Source organism: Miniopterus natalensis, chromosome 1 (genome assembly GCF_054644295.1).
Source record: "Miniopterus natalensis isolate mMinNat1 chromosome 1, mMinNat1.hap1, whole genome shotgun sequence".
Lineage (NCBI taxonomy): Eukaryota > Metazoa > Chordata > Mammalia > Chiroptera > Miniopteridae > Miniopterus > Miniopterus natalensis.
In genome coordinates this window covers 157,483,172-157,499,714 of record NC_142081.1, presented here as the reverse complement: position 1 = coordinate 157,499,714, position 16,543 = coordinate 157,483,172, and the positions used below count along the sequence as shown (strand labels likewise).

At 42.1% G+C, this 16,543-nt stretch overlaps 1 protein-coding gene across 1 annotated transcript in view; it reads left to right on the top strand.

Moving 5' to 3' along the window:
• FRAS1 (Fraser extracellular matrix complex subunit 1) overlaps positions 1-16,543 on the top strand; it is a 402,680-nt gene that overhangs the window by 244,771 nt on the left and 141,366 nt on the right. The window contains exons 21-26 of the mRNA XM_087826788.1: positions 954-1,106; positions 1,342-1,488; positions 10,355-10,501; positions 13,075-13,215; positions 14,124-14,264; positions 15,753-15,893. Coding sequence (XP_087682914.1) covers positions 954-1,106; positions 1,342-1,488; positions 10,355-10,501; positions 13,075-13,215; positions 14,124-14,264; positions 15,753-15,893 — 870 coding nt within the window. The remainder of the gene's footprint in view (positions 1-953; positions 1,107-1,341; positions 1,489-10,354; positions 10,502-13,074; positions 13,216-14,123; positions 14,265-15,752; positions 15,894-16,543) is intronic.

Here is a 16,543-nt window from a genome sequence, read left to right as displayed (position 1 = left end):
CTGAACACAATCAAGTTCTTTTTTTTCTTTTCTGTTTTTTAATATATCTTTATTGATTTCAGAGAGAAGAAGGGAGAGGGAGAGATAGAAACATCAATGATGAGAGAGTCGTCATTGACCGGCTGCCTCCTGCACGCCCTCCACTGGGGATTGAGCCCACTACCCGAGCATAAGCCCTGACCGGGAATCGAACCGTCATCTCCTGGATCTTAGGTTGATGCTCAACCACTGAGCCCTGGCCAGCTGGGCCCAATCAAGTTCTTTAATTAAAGGATGACTGTTACATGGGCTGGAACAAGAGACAGTGCTAGCCACACCAGATAGTCTGTCTTATAGCTTCAATCATAGCTGGTACAACAGAGCGCCTGCGAGCTATAGATCACATCATGAAAATGAATCTTCAACTCATAACTCTTCTTCATAAAATTAAAGGTTTCCTCCTACTCAACACAATGAGTTACTAATTCCAATCCTTCTGTACCAATGCCTGGGACGGGTATACTGACTCTGAGGACAGAATTTGTGAGGAGCCATGTGAGGGCATTGAGCACAGCTCAGGAGCACTGGGAATGGGGAGCATGCTGTCCTCCAGTTCTCAGAGCTCTTGGGGAAATGGTGATAGTATTGATGGTACTGTTTCTGTGAGTCTGACCGTTTTCTGTATACCCCTAGCAAGTATCTATCATGTGCTGCCCTAGAACTTGAAGGTCGTTCAGTTGGAAAGGGGTGAAAACTCAATTGCTGTGCTGGGCCTGGCCATTTGCTAAAAACCTCAAACATACAATTTGTACAGGTCCCACACTTCTGCTTTACTGCCATATGCTGCCTTTGGGCTGCTCTGGCTGTCTGTGCTGCAATGGTGGTAATTGCAATTCCATCTGCCCTTTGGTATAGTGATGAGTCTTGGTGTTTATATCATCTGTGCCTTCTCTGTGCCCCCCTGCCCTCTCCAGACTGCCATCCTCTGTGCCAGCAATGTGCAGCTGATCTCCACAACACCGGGAGCATCTGCCTGAGGTGCCAGAACACCCGGTACCTGCTGCTGGGGGACCACTGTGTTCCTGATTGCCCTTCTGGATATTATGCAGAGAAAGGAGCTTGTAAAAGTGAGTTAAGTGCTGGACACAGGACCTGACAGTGTTTCATGAGCTTCTCTTTGGGGTAATAGCTGAGAAGGCTTGAAGAGAGAGAGAAAGAGAAAGAAAGGAGCACACTGTGGGACAATAAATCAGATCAGCTAATTCTCTCAGCATTGGGACCTTTATGAACACCTCTTGGGATGGTACTTTGGAAGGGAGTTTGGCTTCATAGGTTCTCTTTGTGTCTCTTTTCCCTCTGCAGAATGTCACTCCTCCTGTAGAACCTGCCAGGGCAGAGGACCCTTCTCCTGCTCCTCATGTGACACTAACCTCGTTCTGTCCCACCTTGGCACCTGCAGCACCACCTGCTTCCCAGGGCACTATCTCGATGATAACCATGCTTGTCAATGTAGGTTTTTAAAAATGAACTTTCTCTCCTTTCCTGCTCTTCTGTGGTCATCGATGGAAATACTAGGTTTTGCTTTCATATTCTTACCTGTAGCCTTTGTTTTTATAAAAGGAAGAAAATTAATCTAAAAAGGCATATGGATGCCATTAGCAGATTTAACTCAGCTTCCAGCCTAATTGGAAGTGCTGAGCTGGGGATCTCTGCCAGTACCAGTTGTGTGATCTTGGGCCAGTTATTTAATCTCTCTGTTCTCTAGTTATCTTATTTTAGAAGTAAAAGTATTAGTCTATTCCCTTTTATGGTTTCTCTCAGCATTTGAATTACAAGGCCCTGAGCAGAGCTCATTCTAGTACACAATCAGTAACCTAAACACTTCTCTGGATTCAATTTGTTTTCGACATGTATGTGTTGAATATTGACAATGTGTTAGGCTTGACATGTACAAAGCATTTAGTTTCTGCCCAAACAGCAGTTATTTTGTCTTGCATGAGAGTTACTTATATAGATGTCTTATTTTTCAAATAAGTCAAAATATGATTAATTACTTGAATCAGGCAAAACAAAGAGTTAGGATAAATTAGGGAAAGGGCAAATCTCAGGGGAAAAAAATTAGGAATCCTTCACAGATGAAGGAACACTTTTGAAAATGGGCTGAGATGGCTTACTTTATTTCAATCACTGAACTGTCATTTGTAAAAGAAAAATTTGTTATACTTTCTCATTTTGAAAATGACAGTTAACAAATACAGTATTGATGTTTCAATTTTATATCCTAGGAAATACCATGTTGAAGGAATTATAGAATAGTGGTTAGGAGAGTGGGCTCTAGAGTCAGGAGTTCAAGTCCTATCTAACACTTAATAGCTTTGTGACCTTGAGCAAATAAATTAATCACTAAGTCTCAGTATTTTTTCGAGAAAAGGGGGATTATAATAGTACCTACATCTAATGTTATTGCACTTAGCACAGACCCTAGCAGAAAATAGCCTTTCAGTATAGCTATTGTTGGTATTGTTATTTATCATCAGCATCGGCTGAAATAAGAGGAAAATCAAGCTGTAAAAGATATGTCTATTTTATAAATAGAAAGATGGGTATTGCTGTCAGTTTATTGAGATACTGGCAAGGGTTTTCATTTGAAATGAAGTTATATGGAACTCATAATTTTGCATCACTTGTTTAGATGCCAGACATAAAAAACCCTTTTTGAACAGATGAAAGATTTCTTTACGTTTATAATAAAAAATTTTCTTGGAAACATACCTCAAATGAAAGAACAGGAGAAATCTCCGAAAAGAGCTAAATTAAATGGAGGCAAGCAATTTACCAGATATAGAGTTCAAAAGAATGGTTATAATGGTGCTCAAGGAACTTAGTGAGAGCAATAAGAAACTTAGTGAGAACTGCAAGGAACTTAGAACTATAACAACATGAAAAAGGGCATAGAAACCATAAAAGAGAACCAGTCAGAAATAAAGAATATAATATGTGAAATGAAGAATACACTAGAAGGAATAAACAGTACATTGGATAAAGCAGAGGATCGAATCAGCAATTTGGGAGGAAAGGTAAAAAACAACGCCGCCTAATCAGAGCAGCAAAAACAAAAACAAATTTTAAAAAGTGAGGATAGTTTAAGAGAAATTTGGAACAACATGAAGCATAACAACATTCATGTCATAGGGGTAGCAGGAGGAAAGAGAGCAAAGGATTGAGAACCTTTTTGAAGAAATAATGACTGAAAACTTCCCTAATCTGGTGAAGGAAAAAGACACACAAGTCCAGGAAGTGCAGAGAGTCCCAAACCAGATGAACCCAAAGAGGTCTACACCAAGACACATCATAATTAAAATGGCTAGGTTAAAGGCAAAGAGAGAATCTTAAAAGCAGCAAGAGAAAAACAATTATCTACAAATGAGCTCCCTTAAGACTGTCAACTGATTTCTCAACAGAAACATTTTAGGCCAGAAGGGAGTGGCATGAAATATTCAAAGTGATGAAAAGCAAGGACCTACAACCAAGACTACTTTACCCCAAAAGGGTATCATTTAAAATTGAAGGAGAAATAAAGCACTTTCCAGACAAGAAAAAGCTAAAGGAGTTTGTTACTTCCAAACCAGTATTACAAGAAATGTTAAAGGGCCTGCTTAAAGAAGAAGAAGGAAAAAGAAAACAGAGGAACAGAGTTAAAAGAATAAAGTAACAATAAATATGTACCTATCAATAATCATTTTAAATGTAAATGGCTAAAATGCTCCTATCAAAAGACATAGGGTAGCTGAATGGGTAAGAAAACAAGACCCATATATATGCTGTCTACAAGAGACCCACCTCAGAATGAAGGATACACAGACTAAAAGTAAAGGGATGGAAAAAGATATTTCATGCAAATGGGGGGGAGGGGAGCTGGAATAGCAATACTTATATCTGAAAAAAGGCTATAGTAAGAGACAAAGAAGAACACTACATAATGGTAAAGGGATCAATCCAACAAGAAGATATAACCCTTGTAAACATTTACACACCCAATATAGGAGAACCTAAATATATAAAGCAAATCTTGATGGACATAAAGTGAAAGATTGACAGTAATACAGTCATAGTAGGGGTCTTTAACACCCCATTGACATCAATGGATAAGTTTTCCAGACAGAAAATCAACGAAACAGTGACCTTAAATGACATACCAGACAGAATGACTTCATCAATATCTTCAGAACACTTCACCCTAAAACAGAAGAATACATATTATTTTCAAGTACACATGGATCATTTTCTCGGATAGACCACATGTTAGGACACAAAACAAGTCTCAATAAAAACGATTGAAATCATTTCAAGCATCTTCTCTGACCATAATGCTATGAAACTAGGAATCAATCACAAGAAAAAAACTGAAAAGCATACAAAGACATGGAGGCAAAATAACATGTTACTAAACAATGAATGGGTTAACAGGTCAACGAAGGAATCAAAAGATACCTTGAAACAACTGCAAAAGAGAACACAACAAAGCAATTTCTATCAAGGTACCAATGGTGTATTTCACAAAACTAGAACAAATAATTCCAAAAATTTATATGGAACTCCTAAAAAACTCAACAGTAATCTTGAGAAAGAGGAACAAAGTTGTAGGAATCACACCACGTGATATCAAACTCTACTACAAAGCCATAGTAATCAAAACAGCGTAGTGTTGGCATAAAAACAGACATACATAGATCAATGGAACAGAATAGAAAGCCTAGAAATAAACCTGTGCCATTATGGTCAATTAATATTTGACAAAAGAGGAAGAACATACAATGGGGTAAAGATAGTCTATTCAATAAATGGTGCTGGGAAAATTGGACAGATACAGGCAAAAAAATGGAAACTAGACCACCTTCTTACACTATACACAAGAATGAATTTGAAATGGATTAAAGACTTCAGTGTCAGACTCAAAGCCTTAAAAATCCTAGAAGAAAACACATACAGTAAAATTTCGGACATTTCTTGTAGCAATATTTTTTCTGGTATATCTTTTCCGGCAAGGGAAACAAAAGAAAAAATAAACAAATGGGACTACATCAGACTAAAAAAGTGTTTTTTGCCATGGCTAGGTAGCTCAGTTGGTTAGAGCATCATCCCCATATTGCAAGGTTGCTGGTTTGATCCCCAATCAGGGGGGCACATATAAGAATCAGCCAATGATGCATAAATAGGTGGAACAAGAAACTGGATGTTTCTCTCTCTCTCTGTCTCCCCCCCCTCTCTCCCTAAAATCAATCAATAAAAATAATTTACAAAAAAGTTATAAAAATAAAAAGTTTTTGCACAGCAAAGGAAACCATCAACAAAATGAAAAGACAAACCACTGAATGGGAGGACATATTCACTAATGATACATCTGATAAGGGGTTAACATCCAACATTTATAAAGAACTTATAAAACTCAACACCAATAAAAACAATCCAATTAAAAAATGGGCAAAGTACCTGATTAGACACTTATCCGAAGAGAATATACAGATGGCCAGTAGACATATGAAAAGATGCTCAACATCACTAATCATCAGAGAAATCCAGGTTCAAACCACAATGAGATATAACCTCACTTCTGTCAGAATGGCTCCATCAATATCAACAAACAAGTGTTGGCCAGGATGTGGAGAAAAGGGAGCCCTCGTGCACTGCTGGTGGGAATGCAGACTGGGGCAGCCACTGTGGGAAGCAGCATGGAGTTCCCTCAAAAAATTAAAAGTGGAGCTGCCTTATGACCCAGTGTTTCCACTTCTGGGAATATATCCTAAGAAACCCAAAACACTAATTCAAAAGAATATCTGTACCCCTATGTTCATTGCATGTTATTTATAATAGCCAAAATTTGGAAGCAGCCCAAGTGCCCATCAGTAGATGAGTGGGCAAAAAGCTGTGCTACCCTTTGGGATACCATGGATGGACCTGGAAAGTGTTATGCTAAGTGAAATAAGCCAGTCAGAGAAAGACAAATACCATATGATCTCACTTATATGTGGACTCTGATGAACAAAATAAACAAACGAAATGGAAACAGACTTATAGATACAGAGAACAGACTGACAGCTGTTAGAGGGGTTGGGTGAAAAAGGTGAAAGGATTAAGCAAAGCAACAACAGCAAAAAACAAAAAAACCCTCATAGACAACAGTATAGTGATTACCAAAGGGAAAGGGAGATGTGGGGATGTAGAAGAGCATAAAGGGGGAATAAGTAGTGACGGAAGACTTGAATTTGGGTGGTGAACACACAATACAATATGCAGATGATACTATAGAATTGGACACCTGAAACCTATATAATGTTATTAACCAATGTCACTCCAATAAATTCAATTTAAAAGTAAATAAAAGCAAGAAAAATTTGCTTGGTGCATATTAACTGCTGCCAGAATCTGTAGATTCTGTAACACAGGAGACACAAATGAAGTACTTGCGTGTTCTTTGCAAGAGCAAGAGGGTATTGGTGGAGAAACTGTGACTTAGATTTATCAGGCTCCTCACAGCAGTGGAATCACAGAAACAAAGTTCAAAAGAAAAATAGAATACTTTATGTAGAATATAGGTGAGAAAAATAGGTTGCATTGAAATATTTTCTGGGAAGTTTTTGCCTTTGTACAGGGTAATCACTACACAAATACATTCGCTATGATAACATGTAAATGGGATTTGATGGACTATTTTCATTAAATTAAGAATCTTAACTTATTTGCTCAAGCTTAAGTCTCATTCTTCCTGAGACTGAATAAAGCACAGCCCTAAGTTGGAATATCTAAGTTTTTAGTATGTAAAAAAAATCAACAATGTTCCTTCATAATGCTCATCATTATAGACAGTTCTAGGCCCAACAATTTTAGGAAGGGAGCAGTAAGTGGCTTTAAAGGAAATATAGTCAGTATTAAGGAGAGACGTTAATAACCATATTATAGAAGAAAGTAAGAGCTGGAGAGCTAGCTAGATTCTGGTTAAGGAAACCCTTAGAAATGATGTACTGAGCTCTAAAATTTAGGAATGACCAGCAGAGACAGGAACTTTTTAAGAAAAGAGATGATAAATGAGGTTGTCAATACTTGAAATCGTAATGCTGTAGAGTAAGAGGAGGACTCCAGGGCTGCCCGAGCCCACCTTGCTCCCAGTGCAGATTCTTTCCCACTCCCTTCTCTGACATCTACAGTGAGGACGGGAGCTGCGTCCATTGGGGGGGGGGGTGTTTAGCTGTCCGACAGTTTTTCTCATTGGCCCTAGAACCCCCCCTCTACATGTAGCGATATAGAATAAATGGCCTTCCTCAGTCAATGATTACCTTCAACAGCTTGAAATTAAGTGCCATCTCCCACTTGGACTTCTCTGCTCAGGCAGAATGGAGGCCGGTGGAATATTTAAGTGGAAATGATGGCCCTCTCCCAGAGCTGCGGTGGAAAGCAAGCCTGTTTCAGAGGAGGGTGGACTTCCTAAGCCGCGAGGCCCCTCCCTCCTTGAGTGAGGGTTCATCTGTGTGCCTGATCCCACCACTGGGTCCTGGCCCACTCCTCTCCTTTTTCACAGTCCACTTTCCACGGGGTCAGAGAACTGCACCTGCTACTGCAGATGTCATCGCAAAGGACTGCGATAGGGCTAATACCCTGTACTGTCTGCACGTCATAGTTGGGGAATGCTCCTACCCACATGGCTCCGAAGGTGGCAGCGGGACCTAAGGGGCTCTATGTGCGGGACTGCTCTGAGTGAGACCAGCTCATTTGCGGGCTGCCTTGGAGAAGGGCGAGGGGACAGATGAGCGAGGAAGAATGGTTCAGATAGAAATGGTGGAAGCCCAGCGACACTGTCGCACCCCTCCAAATCCTATTAACGTTTTAAGATGCTCAGCGTGAATCCACTTCTTTTGGAAGTCAGTGAAGGGGCTGAGCTGTACACTGAGGTGCCGAGGGGAAATGAAAGACTGAAAGACAGATTGGAGAGCATGCAAGCAGACAGAAGCTTAGGAAGTAAACTGCAGTAAACTCAGCTGTGCACTGGCCTGTCACCCCAGCCCGAGGAACTGGCGTGCGGGCCTCGTTTTGCAGCTCTGTGTCAGGCAGGGAGGTCCAGCTGACAGTTGGTTTACATGAAGGCTCTTCAGCTCAAGAGTGCATTCATTTCTTTAGTAATCATATCACACTTTTCGTAAGCTTTTAATCAACTGAAACTTTCAGAACATTTTTTCTAGGAATTGCTGCCTGTCTTTGGTATCCTCTGTTTGTGTAATTTGTTATGGAACATAAATGCAGGACTTAAAGTTTTGCTTATTTTATCTGATTACTTTTAGCTTATTATTCAACTGGCTAAAATGAGTTTGTGTTGTTCTTTCAGCTGGTAAAACCTAATTAGTGTGTTTCCTATGTAGCTGTATATGGCGTATTTAAACATCATTAGCATACCATCTTTGTTTTCACTAAAGTTATTAACATAAATATTGATCAAGTGAAAAATTAAGGCTTGGTCTTAATGCTCTACTAGACATTTCTTTTGCCCATTACAAAGATTTCCTGATCACTTTTTGAGTATGCATTTCAACCATCTTCAGAAACAGCTACAACTACTAGGCCCCTTTATTTTTGTATTCACAAGTTTATCTTCGGGATCGTTGTCAAACACTTTGCCAAAACTAAGATACACTATGTGTAGGAATCCTAGTGGGGAAAAAATTGGATAAAAGTTTAGTGTCATGTAAGTTTCCAACACTTAAAATATCCTCTAACTATTCCCAAATGATCTGAAACTCCCATCTAGAATCATTATGGGAGCTTTAATTACAAACCTACATACTCTAATGAATATGTTATACCACTGACTTTTCTTATAGATAAAACAGCCTATCCAGGGAGGTAATTTTCCTGCATTGTGCCTCATGCTTTGATATCTCATAGACCTAAAACTCCCATGATCACTCTGCAGACTTTTCCTCTGACCTATATTTAGAGAAGATTTCAGAACGAGGCAGAGCTGCTAGTGCTTGAGTGTATATAATTAAGTATCTGGCTTCTTTCATTTATGTAACAAGTGTTTACCGAACACCTACAAAATGATAGCTAACCAGCTAGGTGCTGGGATTATTGCGAGGAACAAGGCGAACCTGGCCTTTGCTTTTATGAAGCATACGGCCTAAAGGATGCAGATGTTAAATAATCACTTACGCAAAAATTGTGATGTATGGCATGAGAAAGAGGGTATAAACTGTTATGAAAGCAGTAGCTGGGAGACTTATTCTAGGGAGAGTCAGGGGGGGCCTCTTTGAAGAAGAGACTGAAGAAAAAGGACAAGTTAAGGACAAGACACTTGGAGATTATGTTGAGAGAATTCAAATATGTGTTAAGATTTCTAGGTGGGAAGAATAAAGAAAATGATGGAGGAGCAATATTTGCAAAAATGAAAGCTGGAGATTTTCCAGGATTCAAGAAAATCATAAGCGTATAGATGAAGTTGACCTCTGAAGCCTGAGCGGTATGAATGAAAATATTGCTCTGCTGGAAACATGGAAAATAGATTGCAAGGGGGTCAGGTCGGACTTGGGGAAACTAATTAGGACGCCGTGGTAGTAGCCCAGCAGGAAATGATGATGGCTTGGCTGTCTTGGTGGCATCTGTGGATACAGAGAAAAGCACAAAGCTCTGAGAATTATGTAGGAGAGCTCAAGTAAATAGGATCCGCGAGTGAATGGGAGGAAGAAAATGGGGGGGTGTTAAAATAGACTCTCAGGTTTCTAGCGTGAACAGCTGAGTAGATGGAGAAATGCCAGTTGCTCAGTTAGGGAAGGTGGAAGTATGATCAGTTTAGGGCCCATCCCTGAATGCATGAATTAGGTAAACCACTAAGAAGCACAACTGCGCAAAGCAATAAGCCAGGTCACCTCTAAGTCCTTTGTATCTTAAAATATGTTGTATTTCAAAATAAAGTTGATGCCTAACTTTAATCTTGACGTCACATAAAAACATGAATCTATGTCATAAACTATAGGGGCTTGATTCCTTAAGAAGTAAGGTACAAATAAAACTCTGGACTATCATTTCAGAGATCCCAGACTAAGTATAAATCCTGTTGCTGAATCACAAGGCAACTTGGATGTGGGATTTCCATTCTTGGGTTTATAGTTTGTCTTCTCTGGAAAGTAAGATAACCTTTTTTTTTTTTTTATTTTGGAAAGCAAGACTGACATTCTCTGTTTCTGTTTATCACAGGGGAGGGTTATGAGCCGTAATTAAAGGACAGGTTGGCGCCGGGCTCTGTTTCTTTGCAGCATCTGTCTAGGTTTGATCAGTCCTTCAGTATTTGCAATTGTAATCACCCGGTCATTTTCGTTCCCTGTTTGCTCAGCGTGCAGCCCACACTGTAGAAGCTGTGACTCACAGGCCAGCTGTACCTCCTGCCAAGATCCAAACAAGGTCCTGCTCTTTGGGGAGTGTCAGTATGAGAGCTGTGCCCCACAGTACTATCTCGACTTCTCCACCAAGACATGCAGAGGTAAAGCTCAGACTGAATTGCACAGTTCTGCTACTCAGTGATGCCCCTTTACTGTAGATGCTCAGCCCCCACACTGGGAAAATACTGCCATCATACAGTTAGGCTTTCTGTGGTCATAGCAAGAAGTCGTTATGTCTGTATGCATCCATGTATTCCTCCATTCATTTATTTGTTAAAGGTTTGAGCAGGGAGGTGAAAAAAATTTATTTGTTAAGCAAATATTTTTGAGCACCTACTGTGTGCCAGACATTGTGCAGGGTGTTGGTAACTATACCAGGGGTGGCAAAGTAGAAACCCTCAGGTTGTATGTGGCCCGCCTAATCTTCCAGTGTTTTAAAATGTTTAATATCTTTTAAAAATCAGTAAACCTCACAGACAGAAATTGAGATTTTCCATTTGTTTTGAAAAAATCAGAAGATCTGGAAAAATCAGAAAACTGGATTTGCATTCCCAGAATGCAACAGGAGATCGGAGATGAGTAGCTGCTGTCTCTGTTGGATGGAGCCTGATCTCTACAGGTCACCCCAGTCCCCACCGTTCCCTATTCCATCACACCAGGCCTATTTCAAAGACTTACATTACCTTCCTGGGTCCTATAGGCACCTGCATTTACAACTCTAGATTGCTAGACTTTATGCTTAATGAGGACAGGAGTTGTATCTGATTTGTTCATCTCTGCTTAATACAACTGAAATGAGTGAAGACACAGTTCTTGCCCTCAAGGAATTTATAATGTCAAAGACCAATTGCCTTTTTCTTTGTTCTCCCGTGGCTGGAATTTTAGGGGCTTTTGCTCTTTGAATGGCAGTGCTCAGCCAGAGGAAAAGCAGAGTTAAAGGATGGATTTTGCTTGCTCCTGTTTTTTTCCCTTCTCCATTCCTCCATTCCACATTCCCCTCTGTATCTCCAGTTCTGCCAGAGAAGCTAGGGCTCGGATACGGAGGTCAAACATCTGTCAGGTAAACTTGGGATGCCTGAAGCCTTTGCAATATTGCATACTTTCCATTCCAAAAAATTCTCCTTGGTTGTCGACTTAGGTGGTCTGCTGTGCTCAAGACCACAGAAGCTTTTCTGTATTTTCCCTCCTAACCAGCGGTTGTTAGTTTGCAGTGAAAAACAAGATTATCACAAATCCCCCCTGTTGTACATGATTTCATAACTATGCTGGCAGTTTTCAAAGCTCTATTTTAGTCATTTTCCCTCAGGACTGATTCAGCCAAATAAATGAGTGAGATTAACTTTATAAATCTTCATGGAAGCACATGTACTGTCTTGCACATTTACCTGCTTCCCTGGGACTTAGAAATATTGCATCAAGGAAGAGAGAAAGTAACCAATGAGAGGTTTCCCCAGTTTCTTCTTGGGGAGGGAAGATGGAGGTGAGGCAGCACCCGGTGGAGATATTTCTCCAAGGCAAACAGCTCCGCAGCAGACATTCAGGAAGCTGTTGCTGCGTGTCAGGCACTGTGCTCAGTTCTTCACGTGCATTATTGCAATCTTCACAGTAGCCTCATGCAGTAGGTGCCTATTCTTATTCTAGTTTTACAGATAAGGAAACTGAGGCTTTAAAAGCTCAAGGAAGGCACATGAGATATGCAGATAAAAAGCACAAAGCTGTGACTTGCATACAGACTTTCCAGACTTCAAAACCCAAGTCCTTGCCAGCGCTGTGCTGTCCCATCTTCCACCCACGAAGGACGTACCTTCCCAGCAAGCACTTCGTTTTCAAACATGAGTTTTCTGACCTCATCCAAACTGCCCATTAAAAACAAAAGCAATGACTATAGTAATCACCACAACAAAACAATAGCAGTGGCAACATGTTTCTTGCCCCAGCGCCTGAGACTAACTATAGTTCTGATGCCGGGCCTGATCACCTGGATTTCTAACAATCGCACTGGATTGTTTGGATCACAGCTACGGCTGGGACACCCCAGAACGTAAGCTCCTTGAGAGCAGGGTCTCTGCCTCTCACTTCCTGCCCTCGTTCAGTGCCCAATCCTGCAGGTGCTTGTTGAGTGAATCAACATGTAAACGAGTCAGCTCTTCTGCTCTACATGAGATCTGTTACTTTAGTAAGCCCTTTATTTTTGGACGGTTCCTTCATGCCCTGTTCTTTCTGTTGTGTTGGTCAGCACCCAGTTTTTGAAGAGAGAGTCAAGCAGCTGGTCTCTGTGGACTCTCTGACATCCTTTCCCTCTCAAGCATTTGGAGGGGTCCGAATTAGGTTTGCAGAGGAAGTGGCCGCTCCCTATAGCGCGCTTTACAGGAAGGCCTGTGGCTCAGGGATAAAGAACCCGGGGCCCTTGGAATGAGATCGAGTTGACCTGGCTCCTCGGCAGCCCCGCGGGCAAGCAGGCCCCGCAGGAGCACGGAGCGATCCGTGCACACGCTCGTGTGTGACGGAATTAGGAAGCACTAAACCTCCGAGAGGCGGTCAGGCTCCTGCAGGCAGAGCCGTTAGAGCTCGCTGGCCTGACGTCCTCGCTGTCTCCCTCGCGGCTGCAGCCGCATCCTCATGAATCAGGCGCTGCACAGAAAGGGAGCTGGTCTGATGGGGCCTTTCTTTCTAGAGTGTGATTGGAGCTGCAATGCGTGCAGCGGGCCTCTGAGGACAGACTGCCTGCAGTGCATGGAGGGCTACGTCCTCCAGGACGGTGCCTGCGTGGAGCAGTGCGCACTGTCATCCTACCAGGACCGGGGACTCTGCAAGAGTAAGTGTCTGGAGCCTCTGCTCTGTGCTCATCCAAGCTTCAGCCTCCTGTGCTTTTAGTGTTCTGAGAAGGAGCCTGTGGCAGGTTTGCATCCTGGCTTTTTATCTAATTTCTGGTTTCTTTTCCTAAGAACTTTTCTTTGGCATAATGAAAATGTTTCTCTTTTTCCTCTCATGCCCAAGTACATTTCCTAAAATTTGAGGGCAGTATGGGGGTATTGGGGGCCTACGGCCACAGAAACAGGCATGTTTTGGCCATTACTTTTGGATTTCCTGAAAAATTGAGCAGGCCTGTGCTCCAGATGGAAAGGTCTTTGTACTCTGGTCACCGGGGCACATGGGAAGACCCCATTATCCCACCATCTGCTTCCCACAACCTTCCATATACCTGATATCTCACCATTGCCGTTCTCTGGTCCAGTATCCCCTCAATTTAACACCACAAAATCTTCAGACCCTGAAATGCCCACCCAAAGTGCCCAGACAACTTTCCTGGGAGACTCTGATAATTGGGTGAGTCAGGAAAAGATGGACATTTCAGTGAAAGCAGTACATAGAGTCAAGGACTAGTTAATAACAGCAATAACAGCTGCTTATTTATAGTTTGCTTAATATTTTCCATGATTTAATTTGATCTTCACCCAGGGAGCTGGGTAGGGTAGTAAGTCCACTCCCATTTTGTAGGAGAGAATACTGAGGCTCGGAGAGGTGGAGTAACTAGTTCTGTCCCCCAGCTGGTAAGTCCAGGAGTCACAACCAGCAGCCTGGCCCCTTGACTCCCCGAGACTGCTGCTTTGCCCAGCACACCAGGTTATGCTGTTCACTCTGTCTAACGCTGCCTCTCTGTCAGGACCAGGAGCCACTTGGAAAGCCATGCACATTCCTGTGGACTTGACTTCTGTCTTTCAGGCTGTGACAGCCACTGTCTCCAGTGCCAAGGTCCCCGGGAGTGCACCCGCTGTGAGGAGCCATTTCTCCTCTGGGAAGCCCAGTGTGTCCAGGAATGTGGGAAGGGATACTTTGCAGACCATGCAAATCGCAAATGCACAGGTAACTTGGGGACCAGGGCTGAGTTCTCTGGAAAGGAGTAAAGGCAGCAAGCAGTTCAGGTGTGCTGATCCTCAGGTAACCAAGGGGCATTGGAAATAGAAGTAGCAGGAAAACCCAGGGAGCTTGGCCTAAGTAACTGATGACTTCCCGTGCACTCTGCCAATTGCTAGTTAAATAGAATATAGAAGAGCAGGCCAATAATTCTCCTGCACAAATCAATATTGTCCCTAACAGTCTCTATGGAAATGAAGCCAATATTTTATGGCATGTAAAGCTTATATTGAACTAAGGTGTGGTATCCATTAAGAGTGAATCAGCCCTGTTGAACTGAGCACAGAATTTTCAGCGTGTTGACTAAATAACCAGTGACCCTGATATTTGCCATAATAGCCTTGAAGAGTGGGGTTTCTGGGAATACTTTAGTGAGACTCATCGGCCTTTTATTATGAAACTAAAGTTAAGCCCAAAGTCTAAATTACCTTGTCCATTCAGTTACAAGAGTTTCCTTAGTATGTTCTCATCATTTCTATCAAAACTTGGTACTGTTTGCCCCACTTTAATGAGTACCTGACACTTAGTAGTAATTTTATTAGCCAGGCATAGCATTTTATATCTCACCAAATTTCCTTCATCTGCATTACATTATTTAATACTCTCAGTGGCCTGGTGAAATATGGTAGGCACTGTGAGTTCTGTTTTATAAGGGAAAAAACAAAGAGGCTAAGAGTATTAACCAGGGCAACATGAGATATTAAACCCAGCTTGTGTTATTCTAATCCAGGGCCCTTTAAACTACACTGTGCTGCCTCTCTCTACCAAAATCTTAATCACCAAAGCAGAAAAATTAGGCAGTGAACACTTGACTTAGAGATTATTAACTTGATCCGAAGAAATAATCTATGGTCCTTTAAAGAGCTTGTTCGCCTCATGCATTTAAAATAATAATAAAAACAATAGGAGGGGAGCAATGATAGTTGTAATGCGACTGAGTCCTTTTGTGTGCCAGGCACTGTTCTAGTCAGGACACATCATAACACATGTAATCTTCCCAACTATCATTTGCATTAGGTGCTATTAGTTTTCCCACTTTTAAGACAAGAAAATTGCACCACAGGTAGTTAGAGGAACGTGCCCAAGCTTGGCAGCTGGTAAGTGGTAGAGGAGGAGCAGTACCCAGAAAGGGCCTGTGCTCTTAATCGCTATAAACTGCTTCTTTTACAAGGCACTATGGCTAACTTTTTAAACAGTCCACTCATGGGAAACATTTTCCGAGCAGAGTGTATACAGTAAGAGTGCTTCTCTCTGCTCACTTTCCTTCCCAGGCCCGATCAGCTCTCTCTGAAATTCTGTAGGAAGCTGCTGGAACTCTCTTTTGCTGCAGTTGGCAGCCATGTGTTCTTGTGCTCCCTTCATTACTTCACCAAGGGTGGCTCTAGCTGGGGGCCATGCCTTTGTTGTGTGTCACTTAGTGTGTCCTCTCTTGAATAGCCTGCCCTCAGGGGTGCTTGCAGTGCAGCCACAGGGACCGGTGTCACCGCTGTGACCATGGGTTCTCTCTGAAGAGTGGCCTTTGTGTTTCCAACTGCATTCCTGGCCTCTCTGCCCACTCTACTAATGAAACATGTGCTGGTAAGTACCCCTCCACTCCTGGTCGGGTGAATTCACCTGCAGTTTCCACACGCAGAGGCTGCGTTTGCACATGCAGTTGACTCATGCGGTATAAAATGCAGGATTCCCATTCCTGGGGAAGCCCCTGGTGCTGCTAGGAATAAGGAGCTCTTTATAGAATATGAAAGATTGGGAAAACTCAGCTTCTAAGATTTCTGGAGGAGGAAAAGAAGCAATCTGTGCTTTAAAATCAATTGTCAGGTTATAAATTTGGCATAAAACTTACTTATGTTGCTGAACTACAACTATGTTGTAGAAAATGACATATATACTTAGATATAATTTATTTACATTTATATAAACTCGTGGAGCTAAGTATGGCCAGGATGCAATGGTGTGTCCTTTGTGCACACGCTGGAGATAAATTACAAATAAATGAGTAGTGTTAGGAGCCTGCCCCATTAGGTTCACGCATTTGAAGTGCATGGATTCAAGCCACACTATTTGCCATTAAGAAAAAGATAACAGCCCGGCTGGTGTGGCTGAGCGTTGACCCATGAACCAAGAGGTCACCAGTTCAATTCCCGGCCAGGGCACATGCCCGGGTTGCGGGCTCCATCCCTGGTAGGGGGCCTGCAGGAGGCAGCAGATGGACGTTTCTCTCTCATCCA